The 22,083-nt window shown below is 46.1% G+C and overlaps 1 protein-coding gene across 5 annotated transcripts in view; it reads left to right on the top strand.

Annotated features, from left to right (window-relative positions):
• Positions 1 to 22,083, top strand: part of LOC121567589 (signaling mucin HKR1) — a 63,130-nt gene that overhangs the window by 30,313 nt on the left and 10,734 nt on the right. For 4 of the 5 annotated variants that reach the window (XR_006001126.2, XM_041877758.2, XM_041877757.2 and 1 more), the window contains exons 11-17: positions 3,058 to 3,146; positions 4,390 to 4,508; positions 4,623 to 4,675; positions 5,108 to 6,213; positions 6,921 to 7,135; positions 8,604 to 8,769; positions 12,389 to 12,553. Coding sequence is in view for 4 of the 5 variants with exons in the window: in XM_041877758.2 (XP_041733692.1) it covers positions 3,058 to 3,146; positions 4,390 to 4,508; positions 4,623 to 4,675; positions 5,108 to 6,213; positions 6,921 to 7,135; positions 8,604 to 8,769; positions 12,389 to 12,553 (1,913 nt within the window). In the remaining variant the exon portion in view is untranslated. The remainder of the gene's footprint in view (positions 1 to 3,057; positions 3,147 to 4,389; positions 4,509 to 4,622; positions 4,676 to 5,107; positions 6,214 to 6,920; positions 7,136 to 8,603; positions 8,770 to 12,388; positions 12,554 to 22,083) is intronic. The other variant, XM_041877759.2, reaches the window with a different exon arrangement.

Raw genomic sequence — 22,083 nt, 5'->3', positions numbered from 1 at the left:
GCTGCCTGCGCTGGGCCCACTGCAGCGCTATGGGGGAGGCAGGGCGTGAGGAGGATGGGGGAGGTGGGGGAGGCAGAGTTAGAGGGTGGAGTAGTAGAGGGGGGAGGCTGTAGAGGGGGAGGCAGAGTTAGAGGGTGGAGTAGTAGAGGGGGGAGGCTGTAGAGGGGGAGGCAGAGTTAGAGGGTGTAGTTGTAGAGGAGGGAGGGTGTAGAGGGGGAGGCAGAGTTAGAGGGGGGAGGGAGGCTGTAGAGGGGGAGGCAGAGTTAGAGGGTGGAGTTGTAGAGGAGGGAGGGTGCGGGTTTGAGCTTTGAGAGGAATGTCTAATCCCCTACACGGACACACTGAGAGAGAGCATGGCACTGCACTGCTGAGAGAGGGAGGGAGAGAGAAGTAGAGAGAGAGAGAGAGAGAGAGAGAGAGAGAGAGAGAGAGAGAGAGAGAGAGAGAGAGAGAGAGAGAGAGAGAGAGAGAGAGAGAGAGAGAGAGAGAGAGAGAGAGAGAGAGAGAGAGAGAGAGAGAGAGAGAGAGAGAGAGAGAGAGAGAGAGAGAGGATGTTAGCGGGACAGAGAAGGAGGAAGTTTGGTTGTTTGACAGTAAGAGAAGGAGAAACAGACAGGAGAGGAGAGGAGAGGTGAGGAGAGGGTACAGGGAATATAATGAGGGAGAGGTGAGGAGAGGGTACAGGGAATATAATGACGGAGAGGTGAGGAGAGGGTACAGGGAATATAATGAGGGAGAGGTGAGGAGAGGGTACAGGGGAATATAATGAGGGAGAGGTGAGGAGAGGGTACAGGGAATATAATGAGGGAGAGGTGAGGAGAGGGTACAGGGAATATAATGAGGGAGAGGTGAGGAGAGGGTACAGGGAATATAATGAGGGAGAGGTGAGGAGAGGGTACAGGGAATATAATGAGGGAGAGGTGAGGAGAGGGTACAGGGAATATAATGAGGGAGAGGTGAGGAGAGGGTACAGGGAATATAATGAGGGAGAGGTGAGGAGAGGGTACAGGGAATATAATGAGGGAGAGGTGAGGAGAGGGTACAGGGAATATAATGAGGGAGAGGTGAGGAGAGGGTACAGGGAATATAATGAGGGAGAGGTGAGGAGAGGGTACAGGGAATATAATGAGGGAGAGGTGAGGAGAGGGTACAGGGAATATAATGAGGGAGAGGTGAGGAGAGGGTACAGGGAATATAATGAGGGAGAGGTGAGGAGAGGGTACAGGGAATATAATGACGGAGAGGTGAGGAGAGGGTACAGGGAATATAATGAGGGAGAGATGAGGAGAGGGTACAGGGAATATAATGAGGGAGAGATGAGGAGAGGGTACAGGGAATATAATGAGGGAGAGGTGAGGAGAGGGTACAGGGAATATAATGAGGGAGAGATGAGGAGAGGGTACAGGGAATATAATGAGGGAGAGATGAGGAGAGGGTACAGGGAATATAATGAGGGAGAGATGAGGAGAGGGTACAGGGAATATAATGAGGGAGAGATGAGGAGAGGGTACAGGGAATATAATGAGGGAGAGGTGAGGAGAGGGTACAGGGAATATAATGAGGGAGAGGTGAGGAGAGGGTACAGGGAATATAATGAGGGAGAGGTGAGGAGAGGGTACAGGGAATATAATGAGGGAGAGGTGAGGAGAGGGTACAGGGAATATAATGAGGGAGAGGTGAGGAGAGGGTACAGGGAATATAATGAGGGAGAGGTGAGGAGAGGGTACAGGGAATATAATGAGGGAGAGGTGAGGAGAGGGTACAGGGAATATAATGAGGGAGAGATGAGGTGAGGAGAGGGTACAGGGAATATAATGAGGGAGAGGTGAGGAGAGGGTACATGGAATATAATGAGGGAGAGGGTACAGGGAATATAATGAGGGAGAGATGAGGTGAGGAGAGGGTACAGGGAATATAATGAGGAAGAGGTGAGGTGATGAGAGGGTACAGGGAATATAATGAGGGAGAGATGAGGTGAGGAGAGGGTACAGGGAATATAATGAGGGAGAGATGTGTTGAGGAGAGGGTACAGGGAATAGTGAGAGGGAGAGATTAGGTGAGGAGAGGGTACAGGGAATATAATGAGGGACAGATGAGGTGAGGTGAGGAGAGGGTACAGGGAATATAATGAGGGAGAGGTGAGGTGAGGGTACAGGGAATATAATGAGGGAGATATGAGGTGAGGAGAGGGTACAGGGAATATAATGAGGGAGAGATGAGGTGAGGAGAGGGTACAGGGAATATAATGAGGGAGAGATGAGGTGAGAGGGTACAGGGAATATAATGAGGGAGAGATGAGGTGAGGAGAGGGTACAGGGAACATAATGAGGGAGAGATGAGGTGAGGTGAGGGTACAGGGAATATAATGAGGGAGAGATGAGGTGAGGAGAGGGTACAGGGAATATAATGAGGGAGAGGTGAGGTGAGGAGAGGGTACAGGGAATATAATGAGGGAGAGATGAGGTGAGGAGAGGGTACAGGGAATATAATGAGGGAGAGATGAGGTGAGGAGAGGGTACAGGGAATATAATGAAGGAGAGATGAGGTGAGGAGGGGGTACAGGGAATATAACGAGGGAGAGATGAGGTGAGGAGAGGGTACAGGGAATAGTGAGAGGGAGAGCAATTATTAACTGCAGAGTAAACATATGCTGTATTGGATTAAAACCATGGTGTTGTTGGAAGTTCTTCACCCAGTCCAAACCCTATGGAACACCTTGGCTGGGCTCTCTGGCAGTAGGCCTAGAATGGGATGAGTTTGGAAGAGGGAGGACGGGGGAGAGAGGAGGGAGACCTATTTATCTATCCATCTAATCTATGTGTCTGTTTGAAAATCTCTCCATCGCATCCATCTGTCTCTTTGAGATGGAAAGAGAGATCTATCCATCCATCTATCCGTTTAATCTATCTGTTGCTTCTGGGTGGGGTCACGGTGGGTGAGAGGGGAGAGGGAGAGAGAGAGAGAGCGGTAAAGGGATGATGGTAGTGGAAAGAGGGAGATATATCTCTCTAATCTGTCTGTTTTGGGCGGGGTCGGGGTGTGCTTTATTTTTGTCAGGACACCGATCCAAGCCTATCAACCGCTGTCCTCCCTGGCCTCAACACACACACACACCTTGGAGGAGGAGTTGACACACACCCTGACAGGTGGGTTACACACACACACTGACACACACACACACAGACACACACACACACTCCATGATTGAGGAGAAAATACACGCCTTGACTGTTGAGCTACAAATGCATGCGCACATTTACACACACAGCGCTGGGTATCTGGCCACCTAACAGTTGTCAGGGTAGGGCGTCTCTGGGGTTATCTGCTCCTGCCCCCCCAGAACATCAGTGAGACTCTCTATATCACCCTTAGTCCTCCCTCTTTCCATCTACCTCCTTCAGTTCACCCAACCCTAGTCCACTCTCTTCTCAACCCCTGCCCCTCTAAACATCTGTCAAACTCACATTCCCAGTTAGTCCAGTTCCTCTAACCGACAGAACATGAATCAAACTTATAACCTCTCCAAACGGGCTTCCACGCCTGTTCTATTATTTCTAGTTCTGTGATCCCACTCACATCCCTGCCCCTATACCCTGTCAATACCATTGACGTTGAAGCACTGTTTGTGTAAGAAAAACTTCTGATAGTTATTCAGCTATTCAATCTCTTGAGTTTTTTGCTCAGAGTTTCCACAACTGTCTGGGAGTTGCAGGTTCAATCTTCAACTTCTCTGTATCAGACAGCTCGTCCCCTCGATCTGTCTCTTAGGAAAGTCAAGTTTCCCAGACAGCTTGTATATCCAGGAAGTTGTCTGTCTTTCCTTGTCTTTCACTCTAAAATGAGTGCTGTGTGAAGTCATGAATAAGGAATATCATATTGTCTTAAAAACTCATTTTCCTGAACTGTCAGACTCGCATTGGCAATGGGCATACTGCTTTTATTGCAGCCTAGTGAGTTAAGTAGGAACTGGTGAACTCATTATCAGACTAAGATGAATGTTTGATACTAAATATTCCGCTAGTTAGTGAAAGGATGCATGCACTAGTAGTACAGTAGGAAATCTGTAGTCTGTAGAGCACAGGAGAGGAGGGCTTTCTACTAAGGACAAACACAAACACACTCTCTCTGTCGCTCTCTCTCCCCCTCTCTCTCTCTCTCTCTCTCTCTCTCTCTCTCTCTCTCCACTCCCTCTCACTCCCTCTCTCTCTCTCTCTCTCTCTCTCTCTCTCTCTCTCTCTCTCTCTCTCTCTCTCTCTCTCTCTCTCTCACTCCCTCTCTCTCCCTCTCTCTCCCTCTCCCCCTCTCTCTCTCCCTCTCCCCCCTCTCTCTCCCTCTCCCCCCTCTCTCTCCCTCTCTGTAACAGTGTGTGTGTTTGGTTGTTCTCTCTAGCTGAGGATGTGGAGTTGAGGCGGTACTGTGCCTCGCTGTTTGCTGTGTCATCCTGCGGGGGCAGCGCTGAGCCAGAGCCCTCACCTGGATCGTGTCTGAGCATAGAGGAGTTAGATGACGTGAGTCTTAAGAGGCCTCTTAAACCACCCTCCAATATCTGCTGTTACTATGGAGACACACACACAGGCGGCCTGTGAATAGGGTTTACTTCTCTCTCTTTTCGTTCTTCACAGACAGTTGAAGACGGAGGCTTTTTTACTGAGCAGAACTCAGAAGACAACACAAAGTAAGACTTAATTTAAGATCCTCTCCACAAAGGTTTCTTCTGAAACCACAGCAACAATCACTAGCTCCGCATCCTGGCCTCTGGCCTTGAAGTGGCAACATCACACATTTCCTTATATCAACTCAACTTTGGAGAGGTGGACTGACTGCTTGATGTGATCATTACTACAAAGGAGAATTGAGAAGTGTTGCCTTTTAGAGGAGAGAGAGGGTACACTGTGGATAGAGGAGGGCTGGGTGTTTAGAGAGGAGGTCCATGACTGTTTAATTGATTAATTGATGGTTGAAGCTCCAGCTCTTGCCCTCTGTCTCCTCGCTCTCTCGCTCTCTCGCTCTCTCTCTCTCGCTCTCTCTCTCTCTCGCTCTCGCTCTCGCTCTCGCTCTCGCTCTCGCTCTCGCTCTCGCTCTCGCTCTCGCTCTCTCTCTATCACAGGCAAGAGGAAAACAATGTAATTGGAGGTCCTAACCTATCCCACAATGCATTGTCACAGGGAGCCATGTTGTCTGGGTCTCCAGTGACCCGGTCACCTCGCCCTGCATTGGTCTCTAAAGCAGGGACCGTACAGATACCACAACCTGACCACACTACTGAACGGTCACCAAGGTCCACCACTGGGTCACCACAGCCCAGAGGACCAGAGACCCCTAGGTCATCAACCAAGACACCAGCCAAGTCAACACAAACTGACCGCTCTTACAACCTCCATCAGTCAACTCTGGACCCCTCGTCCCCCAGCCCTTCTCCCGCTACACCCAACCCAGACCTCTTATCTGCAGGGCCCCCATCCTCTCTGTCTCCCTCTCCACCTGCTCTCCACTCTCTCAGGTCCACATTCACTCTCTCACCAGAGCCAGAGTCACCTCTGTTACCTAGAAGTCCCCGGGCCTCCAGGTTTATTTACCCCTCCTCACCTCCCGTACACCTGCCTGACAGGTTGTCACCTCCAAAACCTCTGTCCCTGAGGTCTCAGTCATCGCCGTCACCATCAGAACCCTTAATGTCCACATTGCCATACTCTCAGTCACCTAGCAAACTATTATCTAGCAAGTCAGAAAGGACCAAGTTACCCCTGAACCCTCTCTCTAGCCTGTCACCAGGAAGCCCTGTGTCCTATAGGTCACCTCCGAAACCGTTATCCACCACGTCACCATCAACACCATCACCTCCAGATGCTCTATCCTCTAGGAACGTGTCAACTCCGTCACCTGAGGACTCTGTATCTCCTGTGTCATCTCCACATCCTCTCACAGCCCGTCTGTCCTCTAGATATGTGTCATCTCCATCACAAGAGGAACCCCTATCCACCAGGCCCCATACCACCCATTCATACACAGAAGTCCAGTCAGCCATGTCACCCCACCCCTCTCCTTCTCCTTCCCTGATGAGTGATCCACTTCATCTGCCTTTGACCCAGTCACCACCACACTCCTCCGACTCACTGAGAAACTACAGCTCCCAGGAGACACCACGGCTGCTCTCAGAGTCAGGGATCAGAAAGTCACACAGTCCCGCCCTCTTTCCCAGCATGCCTGCAACAGGTAAATGTGTTTGTGTGTGTGTGTTTGTCTGAGTCAGTTCAGCAGAATATTTGGAGACCTTTGCTATATTTCATCTGGTTTTCAAGATTAGTGTAGAGACAGTTTCTCTGTTCAATATGTTGTGTTTCTGTCTGCGGCAGTAATGGCTGCCTGTTGTTCTCCTGGCCTGCCAGAACCAATTTAGCTTCAGCCATAAAAAAGTGTTCTTTATTTTTTTATATCGATTAAAGTTTTAAGGAAATAGCTGACATAATGCCATAGCAGGCAGGGCGGTAATTACACCATGAGGAATGGCCCCTATACACCAGTACTGGTCCTGGAGGACACACACACAGCCATTACTAATGCATTAGGTCTTGATGGGGCAGAAACAGAGGGTTGGTGAGGAGCTTCCCTGGCCTCGCTCTTAGCTCGTTTACAAACACCACAGCTGCTTCTCCACATCTCACATCTCTACCAATCACCTACAAAAAGAAATACTGTGGAGTACACCGGTCCCGATTCACCAGAACACTACGTTTTACATGATTTCTTAAGTTGCTCCAGATATCTGCGTGTTCTGTTGTATTGGATGCATTCATAACAGCCCCAAGCCACTGCATATATACCTGTAATAATTGCTTATTATTGTTATTAATTCCCCCATACAGATTCTGATTGTTTATACTGGTATGTACGGTATGGTTTATGTTCATTTCCCTGTGCAGATTTTGACATGGAGTCATCCAGTGACAGCCTGGGACTGACACCCCGCGAGGAAGAATCCTCAGACGAGGAGATGAAGACGAATGGATGTTTAGAGGAGTGGAGGGGTAGTGCGGAGGACAGATGCTCCACCCTTCTCCCAGAGGGTTCCCCTGTCTTCCTAACAGCCCTGCACCCAGAACCAGAGACAGGAGAGCTTGTCCCAGAACCATCCATGGTGAGTTTCTGTGGAGGGAGAGATGGACACATTATGACACTAGTGGACACATTCAGTCTAGAGACATTGACACTAGTGGACACATTTCAGTCCAGAGACATTGAGACAACCCTGCCTGACTCCATGGTGGACCACCTGCCCATTATGACTACTGACCTGATCAATTAGATAACATTCATATCAGAATAATTACAGTCCTTCATTCAACACTGGGCTGAGCCACATCACTGCAACACCAAAGCCTTGTGTTAGATCCTCATCCTGATCAGAAACAGAGGGAGAAGAGAGAGAGAAAGAGAGAGGGAGGGAGAGGAAGAAGAGGACGCCATTTGAACAGTCCCAAATGGCCTATCTGCTATTTAATGGTGTGATCCTTTCCACAGAGACAGATGGATGAGAAATGAGGACAATAAGCAGTTTATTAAACACCTGATCAGAGACGGCTGTTATCTCTGTCCATTGTGCCTGAATCAGAGAACCATGTTCCTCGACCTGCTAGACATTAATTACCTCCTGTATAGTAGGCCTCTCTCTCTCTCTCTCTCTCTCTCTCTCTCTCTCTCTCTCTCTCTCTCTCTCTCTCTCTCTCTCTCTCTCTCTATCTGTATCTCTCTCTCTCTCTCTCTCTCTCTCTCCTTCTCTCTCTCTCTCTCTCCTTCTCTCTGTCTCTCTCTCTATCTCTCTCTCTATCTCTTTATCTCTCTCTCTATCTCTCTCTCTCTCTCTCTCTCCCTCAACCCATCGCTCACCCTCTCTCTCTCTCCCTCACCCCATCGCTCACCCTCTCTCTCTCTCCCTCACCCCATTGCTCACCCTCTCTCTCTCTCCCTCACCCCATCGCTCACCCTCTCTCTCTCCCTCCCCCATCGCTCATACTCTCTCTTTCTCCCTCACCCCATTGCTCACCCTCTCTCTCTCTCCCTCACCCCATTGCTCACCCTCTCTCTCTCTCCCTCCCCCATCGCTCATACTCTCTCTCTCTCTCTCTCTCTCTCTCTCTCTCTCTCTCTCTCTCTCTCTCTCTCTCTCTCTCTCTCTCTCACCCCATCGCTCACCTTCTCTCTCTTATCTCATCCTCTCTCTTTCTTTGCTAATTAATTGATCTAATCTAAAGTAAAGCCTCCTGATTTTCTCCTGTCTCGGGGCAGGGAGGCCTCTCCTCTCCTTTGGAGGATTAGCTATCTCACAGTGCTCCTGTCAGCTATCCCCAGGGCCAGGGTTAATTAATAATCAATTCATAGAACGAAAAAAGGGACATTTCAGTGAAAATAACGGGCAATGCCTAATTCATATTAATTTACTGAGTCATTATGGTAAAATATATTATCATTCCAGTGACTTACCTGGCTTAATAAAGGGTAAATAGATATTGAATTTCAATTTCATTTATTGAATTGGCTGAGTTGAGATAGAATTGACCCCAACCCTGGAACTAACCCATTCATTTCCTCTGTCCTGTCTCTCCCAGGCCCTGCGTGTGCTGGCCCAGAGAGAGCAGACCCAGGCGGGGAGCTTCTGTGGCTTGGAGGGGTTCCTCATGCTGGGTCTGGTGGACCTTAGTTCTCCACAGCCCAGCCCACGACCCACACACTCTCACCCAGACACACAGGACAATGCACACATGCTCACCACAGGTGTGTATTTTTGTGTGTGTGTGTGACTCCTTTCTGAAGAGTCATGTTTTCTCATAATTACAGTAGAAAAGCGCTGAAGCTCTTTTGTTGTAAGTGATTAGATTTTAAAGATTACCTCTGTGTCCAACTTTGCCTGTAGGTATATTCCAATTTCCAACTGTTATTCATATCACAAAGAGTTTATCATGGGATTTAAAACAAATATGTAGAAACCCACAGCTTATAAGAGAGATGAAATGAGTTTGAAACCCAAAGGAGCTACTGTATGTTTCCACCTTGGAAATGAGACAGTGATACAACATAGCTATACAAGTGGAGAGTCTGACGGGAGCTTTTGTGTGTCTGTGTGTCTCTGTGTGTGTGTCTCTGTGTGTGTGAGTGTGTCTCTGTGTGTGTGTGTGTGTGTGTGTGTGTGTGTGTTGTCTCTCTGTGTCTGTGTGTCTCTCTTTATACAACGGGTGGGTCTAATCCTGAATGCTGATTGGTTAAAACCACATTCCAGCCAGTGTCTATTCCACAAGTTACCACCGGCTAAATCTGTGACGTTAAAATGCCTATTTACTCTGTTCCATCTGACTGCGCAATCCACTGTCTCATCAACCCAGCCAGGCAATTTATACACTTGATCTCCACTATAAAAAAACATCTAGACATTATCTCACGTTTCTTTTAGACTAACATTTAGTTTTCAACAGTGGAGATTTGTATAAACCTTGCTGTCTGTCTCTCCGACATTTGCAACATTGTTTAAATATTCAAATTCGATCTCCTGCTGTCCCATAGTAATGAATGTGTCGGGAGTCGGGATGAGACAGAAAGGCAGGCAGCGTTTCTCAGCTGGTCGAAATCATGAATCAGCTGGCATCATTTTTATGGATATATACGAAACAAATGTCCATTGAAAAAAGGTAAAATGAAATGCAGCTAATTTGCAGTCTTTCCAGCTTCAGTTTGAAGTGATTGTGTTCCTGTAGCTGTGTTGTTGGCTAGCTCCTCTGAACAACAGTGTCCTGACGAGTGAGCACATTCTCTATGCCAGGCGAAACCGCACCTCATTAGCTCATTGTTATGGATGTATCCAAATAAATATCACTAGAAAACAGCTTAAACAAATGCAAATGCAGCTACTTTGCTGTTATTCTGGTTGAACTTTTTGATGTGACTGTAAGTTAGCCGTAGTTGGCTAGCTAGCAAGCAAGGGATAAGAACGTTGCCAGCCAGTATGGCAACAAACGACTGGGTCTCGTCTATAGATACAGAACAAAAAGACTGAACGACTGGGTCGCGTCCATAGATACAGAACAAAAAGACTGAACGACTGGGTCGCGTCCATAGATACAGAACAAAAAGACTGAACGACTGGGTCGCGTCCATAGATACAGAACAAAATGAACAAACCACCGGGTCGCGTCTCTGGCAATCCCTAGATTTGTGTCGGGACTATATCTTGTGGAAGGATGAAATAGTACCAATAAATCAATCAAAATAAAGTTTTTAATGAAAATATGTCAATCATTATTTGAATATGTTGCATCATCCCTTCACACACACACACACACACACACACGCACACACACACACACACACGCACACACACCTAAGTGATAATGCCCTCGAAGCTGGTGTTTGTTGGATATATTGGCATGGTTTGTCAGCTCTCGACTTCGTCTCGGGCCTAACAACACCCGTGCCAATATATCCAACAAACACCAGCTTCTCTGGCATTATCGCTTAGGTGTGTGTGCGTGTGTGTGTGTGTGTGTGTGTGTGTGTGTGTGTGAAGGGATGATGCGTACAGCCTTGTTGTCAGAGTAAAGTGCCAGACAAAACCTCTCTCTTCTGTTCAACCAGTGCTATGTACTGTACTTACACACAGTTCTCACTATCTCCAGGCTCATATCTATCCTTTGCCCCACTCTCAAAATAAAGGGTAAAAGCACATGTTTAGTGGTCATTCATTTCAGTCATTTCACACTAGCAAACACACTCTACAGTCAATGCACACAATGTAGGGGTTAGCGCCAGGACAATGTAGGTACTGTAGGTCTGATAGACAGGGAACCGTCATCAGTGTATGTTCAATAGAAGACAGCCTAGCGAGACACTGCTGTGCCACAATAACTCTAGTGGAGTACTCAGTCAACGTCATCAGTCCATTATGACACTCCTACCCAAGGAGCTGTTATAAAAACAGCCATTATGGCCACAGAATATACACAAACAAAATGGCTACTATACATAATGGGTGTTGAGACACTGTACTTTAGTTCCCTGCCTCGTTGTGTTGCTGTATATGCCATGAGAAAGGAGAGGATTTAAAGATAAAAGGTCCTTGGGATTCCATCAAGACAACATCATACTTTTGTACAATTGTCTGTTTTTTCCCCCAACGTATTAGTTGGATGCCTGTGTCTGGAAGCTTGGAGTGCATTTGGAGTTCATTGAGGTTGGCAGATTATATAACTCTCTATTGAACAGAAATCTATAATCCAACATTCTCACATAGAACAGGAAGTCTCAGACTCAGACATTCCAACATTCCTCAGAAGGAGGAGTCTCATTAGTAAACAGAGACCTCCTGCACTCTATGCTAGTATACAGTATACCAGGACATACCTCGGGTGGTATGATTAGAGAGAATGTCTGTCTTACACCTCTATCTTATCATCACAATGGACCGGTAGCCCCTCCACACTTGCATTCAGAGACAGACATACTAGTAAGATGAGTTAACAATAAGACAGAATTATGCATACTGTGCAGCTTTGGGTGTGCAGGCTTTCAATACAGACCAGCTATAACCCACTTGTCTCAAAATGAACTAAATATGGGTTGGTCATTTGTAATCATGTTTTAACTCTGTCAATCAAAGTCAGTAATGTCAGATTTTTGGCAAGAAAGCCCATGTTTTAAGGGAGCAGTGCCCTTAATACAAAACCCTGGAACAGGAAATGTCCTTTTCACGACATGCACTGGTCAAACAGAGCCATATGTCTACCATGATCGTCAAGCTCAAAATTAATGGAAGAGAAATGTTAGAGGAAGGGTATCACCTTGATAACGCTCTCATTTATGTCTCTCCATCTGCCTCCTCTTTTTTCCGGAGTGCTATGATCCAACAGGTTTTATGTGTCTCTCGCTTTCCGTATCAGTCCTCCTCTCTCTCTCTCTCTCTCTCCCTCTCTCTCTCTCTCTCTCTCTCTCTCTCTCTCTCTCTCTCTCTCTCTCTCTCTCTCTCTCTCTCTCTCTCTCTCTCCTCTTGATGTATATCTCTCTCAGCTCTCTGTGTCTCTCTTTATCTCTCTGTCGGAAAGTAGTGTAGAGTTTATTGTCAGAAAATGAGTTGAATAGTCTTCAATGTGTCAGTAAAGTACAGGGCTAGCTATCTTATCTGCAAGTCACACAATGACCATGTCTAAATGAATACTCTACAATATATTCAAGATGTGTTCCATCTCCTCAGATTTAGAATTTTAACGTGTGCCAATAGTTCCAAGACAAAATACATACCACTGGGAATACAAACTAGAGGCTGTCTGCTTACCTTCACTGTTCTGAAAGGTGAGAGCAACATTGTGGACTGTTTGATTGTTTTGTCACTGGTCTCTCTCTCTCTCAGGGGCAGACAGCTGGATGCCTAGTAGCAGCTTCAGAGGCTGTGCTGAGGAACACCTGGTTAGCACGGTGATGATGAACAGCCACAGCCAGTCAATCAGCTGCCACAGTCACGTAGCCACACCCACCCGGAGAGGAGCATCCTCTGGTCATGGGCTGTATACATCTGGTATGAGTGGTCTCTCTGGTGCCTGGGTGTGTGTAATGGTAATGCTAAGGCCATATCTAGTCCTTAGCATTACCACTGCAAACTTAACCTCGATATTCAATAGATCATAAGCAGTTCAAGCCTGGTTCCTAAGAGTGAAGAGTTTAAAAAAGCAATGTCGATTTCCAGTTTGTCCTTCTTTATGAGCTAGGAAATATAGATTTGTTTGTGTGTTTGTAAGAGTTTGATGGCGAACTCACTTTTCCTGTTCTGTGATTTGACCCCCAGGAGTAGAGCTCATCTCAGTTTCTCCTCTCCTCTTCATAAATCTGTGTTGGCCTTGTCTTGTATTTACTCTCATACACACAGAACTCAATTTAACCTGCAATTAATGCAGCTCAGATTCCTGCATATGGATACGCTTTCCTGGCACCGACAACGCAGGTTTCATAAAGAGATTATACTGCGCTATCAGTCACACATACACACACAGGGAGAGAGAGGATTGGGAGTTGGTCCAAGAGTGTGTCCTCTCCTCTCATCACTCTGTAGGAGCTCAGAAACACTGAGGTAATCTGTTTACGTTGTGGCACGGCTAATACCTCCTGCTGCTAATCAAATCACTACAGTCCCTTTGCAAACCATCTATCCCTACCTCTCTCTCACCCCTCCTGTATCTCTCTCGCTCTCTCTCTCTCTCTCTCTCTCTCTCTCTCTCTCTCCCCCCTCCTGTATCTCTCTCTCTCTCTCGCTCTCTCTCTCTCTCTCTCTCTCTCTCTCTCTCTCTCTCTCTCTCTCTCTCTCTCTCTCTCTCTCTCTCTCTCTCTCTCTCTCTCTCTCTCTCTCTCTCTCTCTCTCTCTCTCTCTCTCTCTCTCTCTCCAAAGTCTGTACCATCTCTCTTTCTTTTACAGTATCTACTCTGTCTGATTCTGACCCAGTATAACCCAGGACGGCTCTACTCTGTCTGATTCTGACCCAGTATAACCCAGGACGGCTCTACTCTGTCTGATTCTGACCCAGTATAACCCAGGACGGCTCTACTCTGTCTGATTCTGACCCAGTATAACCCAGGACGGCTCTACTCTGTCTGATTCTGACCCAGTATAACCCAGGACGGCTCTACTCTGTCTGATTCTGACCCAGTATAACCCAGGACGGCTCTACTCTGTCTGATTCTGACCCAGTATAACCCAGGACGGCTCTACTCTGTCTGATTCTGACCCAGTATAACCCAGACGGCTCTACTCTGTCTGATTCTGACCCAGTATAACCCAGGACGGCTCTACTCTGTCTGATTCTGACCCAGTATAACCCAGGACGGCTCTACTCTGTCTGATTCTGACCCAGTATAACCCAGGACGGCTCTACTCTGTCTGATTCTGACCCAGTATAACCCAGGACGGCTCTACTCTGTCTGATTCTGACCCAGTATAACCCAGGACGGCTCTACTCTGTCTGTTTCTGACCCAGTATAACCCAGGACGGCTCTACTCTGTCTGATTCTGACCCAGTATAACCCAGGACGGCTCTACTCTGTCTGATTCTGACCCAGTATAACCCAGGACGGCTCTACTCTGTCTGATTCTGACCCAGTATAACTCCAGGACGGCTCTACTCTGTCTGATTCTGACCCAGTATAACCCAGGACGGCTCTACTCTGTCTGATTCTGACCCAGTATAACCCAGGACGGCTCTACTCTGTCTGATTCTGACCCAGTATAACCCAGGACGGCTCTACTCTGTCTGATTCTGACCCAGTATAACCCAGGACGGCTCTACTCTGTCTGATTCTGACCCAGTATAACCCAGGACGGCTCTACTCTGTCTGATTCTGACCCAGGATGGCTTCACTATGTCCCTGTGCCTTTGTGTCCTGTGTTTGTTGATCTCATAGTACGTCTGTGTGTCTCTGTGTTCTATATCTGCTGCAGTAAGGCATGTGGTGTGATGTGGTGAGTGTGAAACTCCTACTGACAGATGATAGAGAGAGAAGGAGGGAGTGAATTTGGAGTAAAATACTTTTAACACTGCAGCCGAGACTGGAGAAGCAGCACAGAGCAGCGGGCAGCAAAGTGACACACACTCAGACTCACTCACTCACTCACTCACTCACTCACTAACTCACTCACTCACTCACTCACTCACTCACTCACTCACTCACTCACACACACACACACACACACACACACACACACACACACACACACACACACACACACACACACACACACACACACACACACACACACACACACACACACACACACACACAAACTTTCTAAGGGCCAGGGCTGTAACTTACGATGGACAGGTGGATGTTCAATCTGATTCAATGTGATGTGACTCCCTGCGGTAGAGGGATAAAACACCAGTGATTCTATAGACACTGCAGTAGAGGGGGATAAAACACCAGTGATTCTATAGACACTGTGGTAGAGGGGGATAAAACACCAGTGATTCTATAGACACTGCAGTAGAGGGGGATAAAACACCAGTGATTCTATAGACACTGCAGTAGAGGGGGATAAAACACCAGTGATTCTATAGAAACTGCAGTAGAGGGGGATAAAACACCAGTGATTCTATAGACACTGCAGTAGAGGGGGATAAAACACCAGTGATTCTATAGACACTGCAGTAGAGGGGGATAAAACACCAGTGATTCTATAGACACTGCAGTAGAGGGGGATAAAACACCAGTGATTCTATAGACACTGCAGTAGAGGGGGATAAAACACCAGTGATTCTATAGACACTGCAGTAGAGGGGGATAAAACACCAGTGATTCTATAGACACTGCAGTAGAGGGGATAAAACACCAGTGATTCTATAGACACTGCAGTAGAGGGGGATAAAACACCAGTGATTCTATAGACACTGCAGTAGAGGGATAAAACACCAGTGATGCTATAGACACTGCAGTAGAGGGGGTTAAAACACCAGTGATTCTATAGACACTGCAGTAGAGGGGGATAAAACACCAGTGATTCTATAGACACTGCAGTAGAGGGATAAAACACCAGTGATTCTATAGACACTGCAGTAGAGGGGGATAAAACACCAGTGATTCTATAGACACTGCAGTAGAGGGGGATAAAACACCAGTGATTCTATAGACACTGCAGTAGAGGGGGATAAAAACACCAGTGATTCTATAGACACTGCAGTAGAGGGGGATAAAACACCAGTGATTCTATAGACACTGCAGTAGAGGGGGATAAAACACCAGTGATTCTATAGACACTGCAGTAGAGGGGGATAAAACACCAGTGATTCTATAGACACTGCAGTAGAGGGGGATAAAACACCAGTGATTCTATAGACACTGCAGTAGAGGGATAAAACACCAGTGATTCTATAGACACTGCAGTAGAGGGATAAAACACCAGTGATTCTATAGACACTGCAGTAGAGGGGGATAAAACACCAGTGATTCTATAGACACTGCAGTAGAGGGATAAAACACCAGTGATTCTATAGACACTGCAGTAGAGGGATAAAACACCAGTGATTCTATAGACACTGTGGTAGAGGGATAAAACACCAGTGATTCTATAGAAAATGCAGTAGAGGGGGATAAAACACCAGTGATTATATAGACACTGCAGTAGAGGGATAAAACACCAGTGATTCTATAGACACTGCAGTAGAGGGATAAAACACCAGTGATTCTATAGACACTGCAGTAGTTGGATAAAACACCAGTGATTCTATAGACACTGCAGTAGAGGGGGTTAAAACACCAGTGATTCTATAGACAATGCGGTAGAGGGGGATAAAACACCAGTGATTCTATAGACACTGCAGTAGAGGGGGATAAAACACCAGTGATTCTATAGACAATGCGGTAGAGAGGGATAAAACACCAGTGATTCTATAGACACTGCAGTAGAGGGGGATAAAACACCAGTGATTCTATAGACACTGCAGTAGAGGGGGATAAAACACCAGTGATTCTATAGACACTGTAGTAGAGGGGGATAAAACACCAGTGATTCTATAGACACTGCAGTAGAGGGATAAAACACCAGTGATTCTATAGACACTGCAGTAGAGGGGGATAAAACACCAGTGATTCTATAGACAATGCGGTAGAGAGGGATAAAACACCAGTGATTCTATAGACACTGCAGTAGAGGGGGATAAAACACCAGTGATTCTATAGACACACTGCAGTAGAGGGGGATAAAACACCAGTGATTCTATAGACACTGCAGTAGAGGGGGATAAAACACCAGTGATTCTATAGACACTGCAGTAGAGGGGGATAAAACACCAGTGATTCTATAGACACTGCAGTAGAGGGGGTTAAAACACCAGTGATTCTATAGACACTGCAGTAGAGGGGGATAAAACACCAGTGATTCTATAGACCCTGCAGTAGAGGGATAAAACACCAGTGATTCTATAGACACTGCAGTAGAGGGATAAAACACCAGTGATTCTATAGACACTGCAGTAGAGGGGGATAAAACCCCAGTGATTATATAGACACTGCAGTAGAGGGATAAAACACCAGTGATTCTATAGACACTGCAGTAGAGGGATAAAACACCAGTGATTCTATAGACACTGCAGTAGAGGGATAAAACACCAGTGATTCTATAGACACTGCAGTAGATGGATAAAACACCAGTGATTCTATAGACACTGCAGTAGAGGGGGATAAAACACCAGTGATTCTATAGACACTGCAGTAGAGGGGGATAAAACACCAGTGATTCTATAGACACTGCAGTAGAGGGGGATAAAACACCAGTGATTCTATAGACACTGCAGTAGAGGGGGATAAAACACCAGTGATTCTATAGACACTGCAGTAGAGGGGGATAAAACACCAGTGATTCTATAGACACTGCAGTAGAGGGGGATAAAACACCAGTGATTCTATAGACACTGCAGTAGAGGGATAAAACACCAGTGATTCTATAGACACTGCGGTAGAGGGGGATAAAACACCAGTGATTCTATAGACACTGTGGTAGAGGGGGATAAAACACCAGTGATTCTATAGACACTGCAGTAGTTGGATAAAACACCAGTGATTCTATAGACACTGCAGTAGAGGGGGATAAAACACCAGTGATTCTATAGACACTGCAGTAGAGGGGGATAAAACACCAGTGATTCTATAGACACTGCAGTAGAGGGGGATAAAACACCAGTGATTCTATAGACACTGCAGTAGAGGGGGATAAAACACCAGTGATTCTATAGACACTGCAGTAGAGGGATAAAACACCAGTGATTCTATAGACACTGCAGTAGAGGGGGATAAAACACCAGTGATTCTATAGACAATGCGGTAGAGAGGGATAAAACACCAGTGATTCTATAGACACTGCAGTAGAGGGGGATAAAACACCAGTGATTCTATAGACACACTGCAGTAGAGGGGGATAAAACACCAGTGATTCTATAGACACTGCAGTAGAGGGGGATAAAACACCAGTGATTCTATAGACACTGCAGTAGAGGGGGATAAAACACCAGTGATTCTATAGACACTGCAGTAGAGGGGGTCTCGCTTCCGCATTGTCTCCGTGCTGCTGTGCTGTTTGTTGCTACTTGGCTACCTGCCAAACTATTCACGTTTTACTTTTAATAAACGTTTAATCAATCTCTGTGTTCAACAAATTTACCAACTTTTTAGTTTTGTCCTCACTCATCTTTTTCGTTAAACTTTTTTCACCCCCGGACGTTTTATCCCGAGACAGAAGAGTCATTTTCCTGCGCGTTTTAGCTGCCAATTTTACTTTATTTTCCTTTTTTCCATCGCAACTTTTTTCCCTTATTCAACTTTTTCACTCCGGACGCTTTATCTGGACATGGTTCGTCAACATCTTCAACAGCCGAAGCTAAGTAGTAACATTAACATGATGTCTTCTAATTGCAGTCGCTGTACTCATAATATACAGGAGAACGATCGCCTTACGGCGAGAATAGCTGTGCTACAAGCCCAGCTTCAGACGCAATCGTTAGGCAAGGGTAATTTCAGTGTAGGAAAGGAAGAAACAGCGTCTGTGCCACCAGTAAGTACAGACAGTAACGTTAGTATAAATCCCCCCGCACAGTCCCCGCAGCCGGACAACTTTCTCATGGCTTCTGGAGGGAAATACTGTTGGAATGCTCAACCGGTGTCGCTCATTCAGCCGACAGAAACCTTCAACCGGTTTTCCCCATTATGTAGCGAGTCGGAGTCTGAGTCTGAGTCTTCTCTTGTCTCTACTCCTCCCGTTACGGGGTCTGAGACGCCGAAGGCTCCCACCATTAGCTCGGGACAAATTGAAAACCCTAGTCATTGGCGACTCCATTACCCGCAGTATTAGACTTAAAACGAATCACCCAGCGATCATACACTGTTTACCAGGGGGCAGGGCTACCGACGTTAAGGCTAATCTAAAGATGGTGCTGGCTAGAGCTAAAACTGGCGAGTGTAGAGAGTATAGAGATATTGTTATCCACGTCGGCACCAACGATGTTAGGATGAAACAGTCAGAGGTCACCAAGTGCAACATAGCTTCAGCTTGTAAATCAGCTAGAAAGATGTGTCGGCATCGAGTAATTGTCTCTGGCCCCCTCCCAGTTAGGGGAAGTGACGAGCTCTACAGCAGAGTCTCAGCACTCAATCGCTGGTTGAAAACTGTTTTCTGCCCCTCCCAAAAGATAACATTTGTGGATAATTGGCCCTCTTTCTGGGACTCACCCACAAACAGGACCAAGCCTGACCTGCTGAGGAGTGACGGACTCCATCCTAGCTGGAGGGGTGCTCTCCTCTTATCTACCAACATAGATAGGGCTCTAACTCCTCTAGCCCCACAGTGAAATAGGGTGCAGGCCAGGCAGCAGGCTGTTAGCCAACCTGCCAGCTTAGTGGAGTCTGCCAATAGCATAGTCAGTGTAGTCAGCTCAGCCATACCCATTGAGACTGTGTCTGTGCCTCGACCTAGGTTGGGCAAAACTAAACATGGCGGTGTTCACCCTAGCAATCTTATTAGGATAAAGACCTCCTCCATTCCTGCCATTATTGAAAGAGATCGTGATACCTCACATCTCAAAATAGGGTTACTTAATGTTAGATCCCTCACTTCAAAGGCAGTCATAGTCAATGAACTAATCACTGATCATAATCTTGATGTGATTGGCCTGACTGAAACATGGCTTAAGCCTGATGAATTTGCTGTGTTAAATGAGGCCTCACCTCCTGGTTACACTAGTGACCATATTCCCGTGCATCCCGCAAAGGCGGAGGTGTTGCTAACATTTACGATAGCAAATTTCAATTTACAAAAAAAAAAATGGCGTTTTCATCTTTTGAGCTTCTAGTCATGAAATCTATGCAGCCTACTCAATCACTTTTTATAGCTACTGTTTACAGGCCTCCTGGGCCATATACAGCGTTCCTCTCTGAGTTTCCTGAATTCCTATCAGACCTTGTAGTCATAGCAGATCATATTCTAATTTTTGGTGATTTTAATATTCACATGGAGAAGTCCACAGACCCACTCCAAAAGTCTTTCGGAGCCATCATCGACTCAGTGGGTTTTGTCCAACATGTCTCTGGACCTACTCACTGCCACAGTCATACTCTGGACCTAGTTTTGTCCCATGGAATAAATGTTGTAGATCTTAATGTTTTTCCACAAAATCCTGGACTATCGGACCACCATTTTATTACGTTTGCAATCGCAACAAATAATCTGCTCAGACCCCAACCAAGGAGCATCAAAAGTCGTGCTATAAATTCTCAGACAACACAAAAAATTCCTTGATGCCCTTCCAGACTCCTTCTGCCTACCCAAGGACGTCAGAGGACAAAAATCAGTTAACCACTTAACTGAGGAACTCAATTTAACCTTGCGCAATACCCCTAGATGCAGTTGCACCCCTAAAAACGAAAAACATTTGTCATAAGAAACTAGCTCCCTGGTATACAGAAAATACCCGAGCTTTGAAGCAAGCTTCCAGGAAATTGGAACGGAAATGGCGCCACACCAAACTGGAAGTCTTCCGACTAGCTTGGAAAGACAGTACCGTGCAGTACCGAAGAGCCCTCACTGCTGCTCGATCATCCTACTTTTCCAACTTAATCGAGGAAAATAAGAATAATCCAAAATTTCTTTTTGATACTGTTGCAAAGCTAACTAAAAAGCAGCATTCCCCAAGAGAGGATGGCTTTCACTTCAGCAGTAATAAATTCATGAACTTCTTTGAGGAAAAGATCATGACCATTAGAAAGCAAATTACGGACTCCTCTTTGAATCTGCGTATTCCTCCAGGGCTTAGCTGTCCTGGATCTGCGCCAGACTCTGCGAGGGCCTGGGATCGGGAGAGACACTTAAGTGTTTTAGTACTATATCTCTTGACACAATGATGAAAATAATCATGGCCTCTAAACCTTCAAGCTGCATACTGGATCCTATTCCTACTAAACTGCTGAAGGAGCTGCTTCCTGTGCTTGGCCCTCCTATGTTGAACATAATAAACAGCTCTCTATCCACCGGATGTGTACCAAACTCACTAAAAGTGGCAGTGATAAAGCCTCTCTTGAAAAAGCCAAACCTTGACCCGGAAAATATAAAAAACTATCGGCCTATATCGAATCTTCCATTCCTCTCAAAAATTTTAGAAAAAGCTGTTGCGCAGCAACTCACTGCCTTTCTGAAGACAAACAATGTGTACGAATTGCTTCAGTCTGGTTTTAGACCCATCATAGCACTGAGACTGCACTTGTGAAGGTGGTAAATGACCTTTTAATGGCGTCAGACCGAGGCTCTGCATCTGTCCTCGTGCTACTAGACCTTAGTGCTGCCTTTGACACCATCGATCACCACATTCTTTTGGAGAGACTGGAAACCCAAATTGGTCTACACGGACAAGTTCTGGCCTGGTTTAGATCTTACCTGTCGGAAAGATATCAGTTTGTCTCTGTGAATGGTCTGTCCTCCGACAAATCAACTGTACATTTCGGTGTTCCTCAAGGTTCCGTTTTAGGACCACTATTGTTTTCACTATATATTTTACCTCTTGGGGATGTTATTCGAAAACATAATGTTAACTTTCACTGCTATGCGGATGACACACAGCTGTACATTTCAATGAAACATGGTGAAGCCCCAAAATTGCCCTCGCTAGAAGCCTGTGTTTCAGACATAAGGAAGTGGATGGCTGAAAACTTTTTACTTTTAAACTCGGACAAAACAGAATGCTTATTCTAGGTCCCAAGAAACAAAGAGATCTTCTGTTAAATCTGACAATTCATCTTGATGGTTGTAAAGTCGTCTCAAATAAAACTGTGAAGGACCTCGGCGTTACTCTTGACCCTGATCTCTCTTTTGACGAACATATCAAGACTGTTTCAAGGACAGCTTTTTTCCATCTACGTAACATTGCAAAAATCAGAAATTTTCTGTCCAAAAATGATGCAGAAAAATTAATCCATGCATTTGTTACTTCTAGGTTAGACTACTGCAATGCTCTATTTTCCGGCTACCGGATAAAGCACTAAATAAACTTCAGTTAGTGCTAAATACGGCTGCTAGAATCCTGA

This window comes from Coregonus clupeaformis, chromosome 6 (genome assembly GCF_020615455.1).
Source record: "Coregonus clupeaformis isolate EN_2021a chromosome 6, ASM2061545v1, whole genome shotgun sequence".
In the NCBI taxonomy this organism is placed as follows: domain Eukaryota; kingdom Metazoa; phylum Chordata; class Actinopteri; order Salmoniformes; family Salmonidae; genus Coregonus; species Coregonus clupeaformis.
The sequence above is the reverse complement of the archived record's forward strand: the minus strand, read 5'-3'. Positions and strand labels throughout refer to the sequence as shown.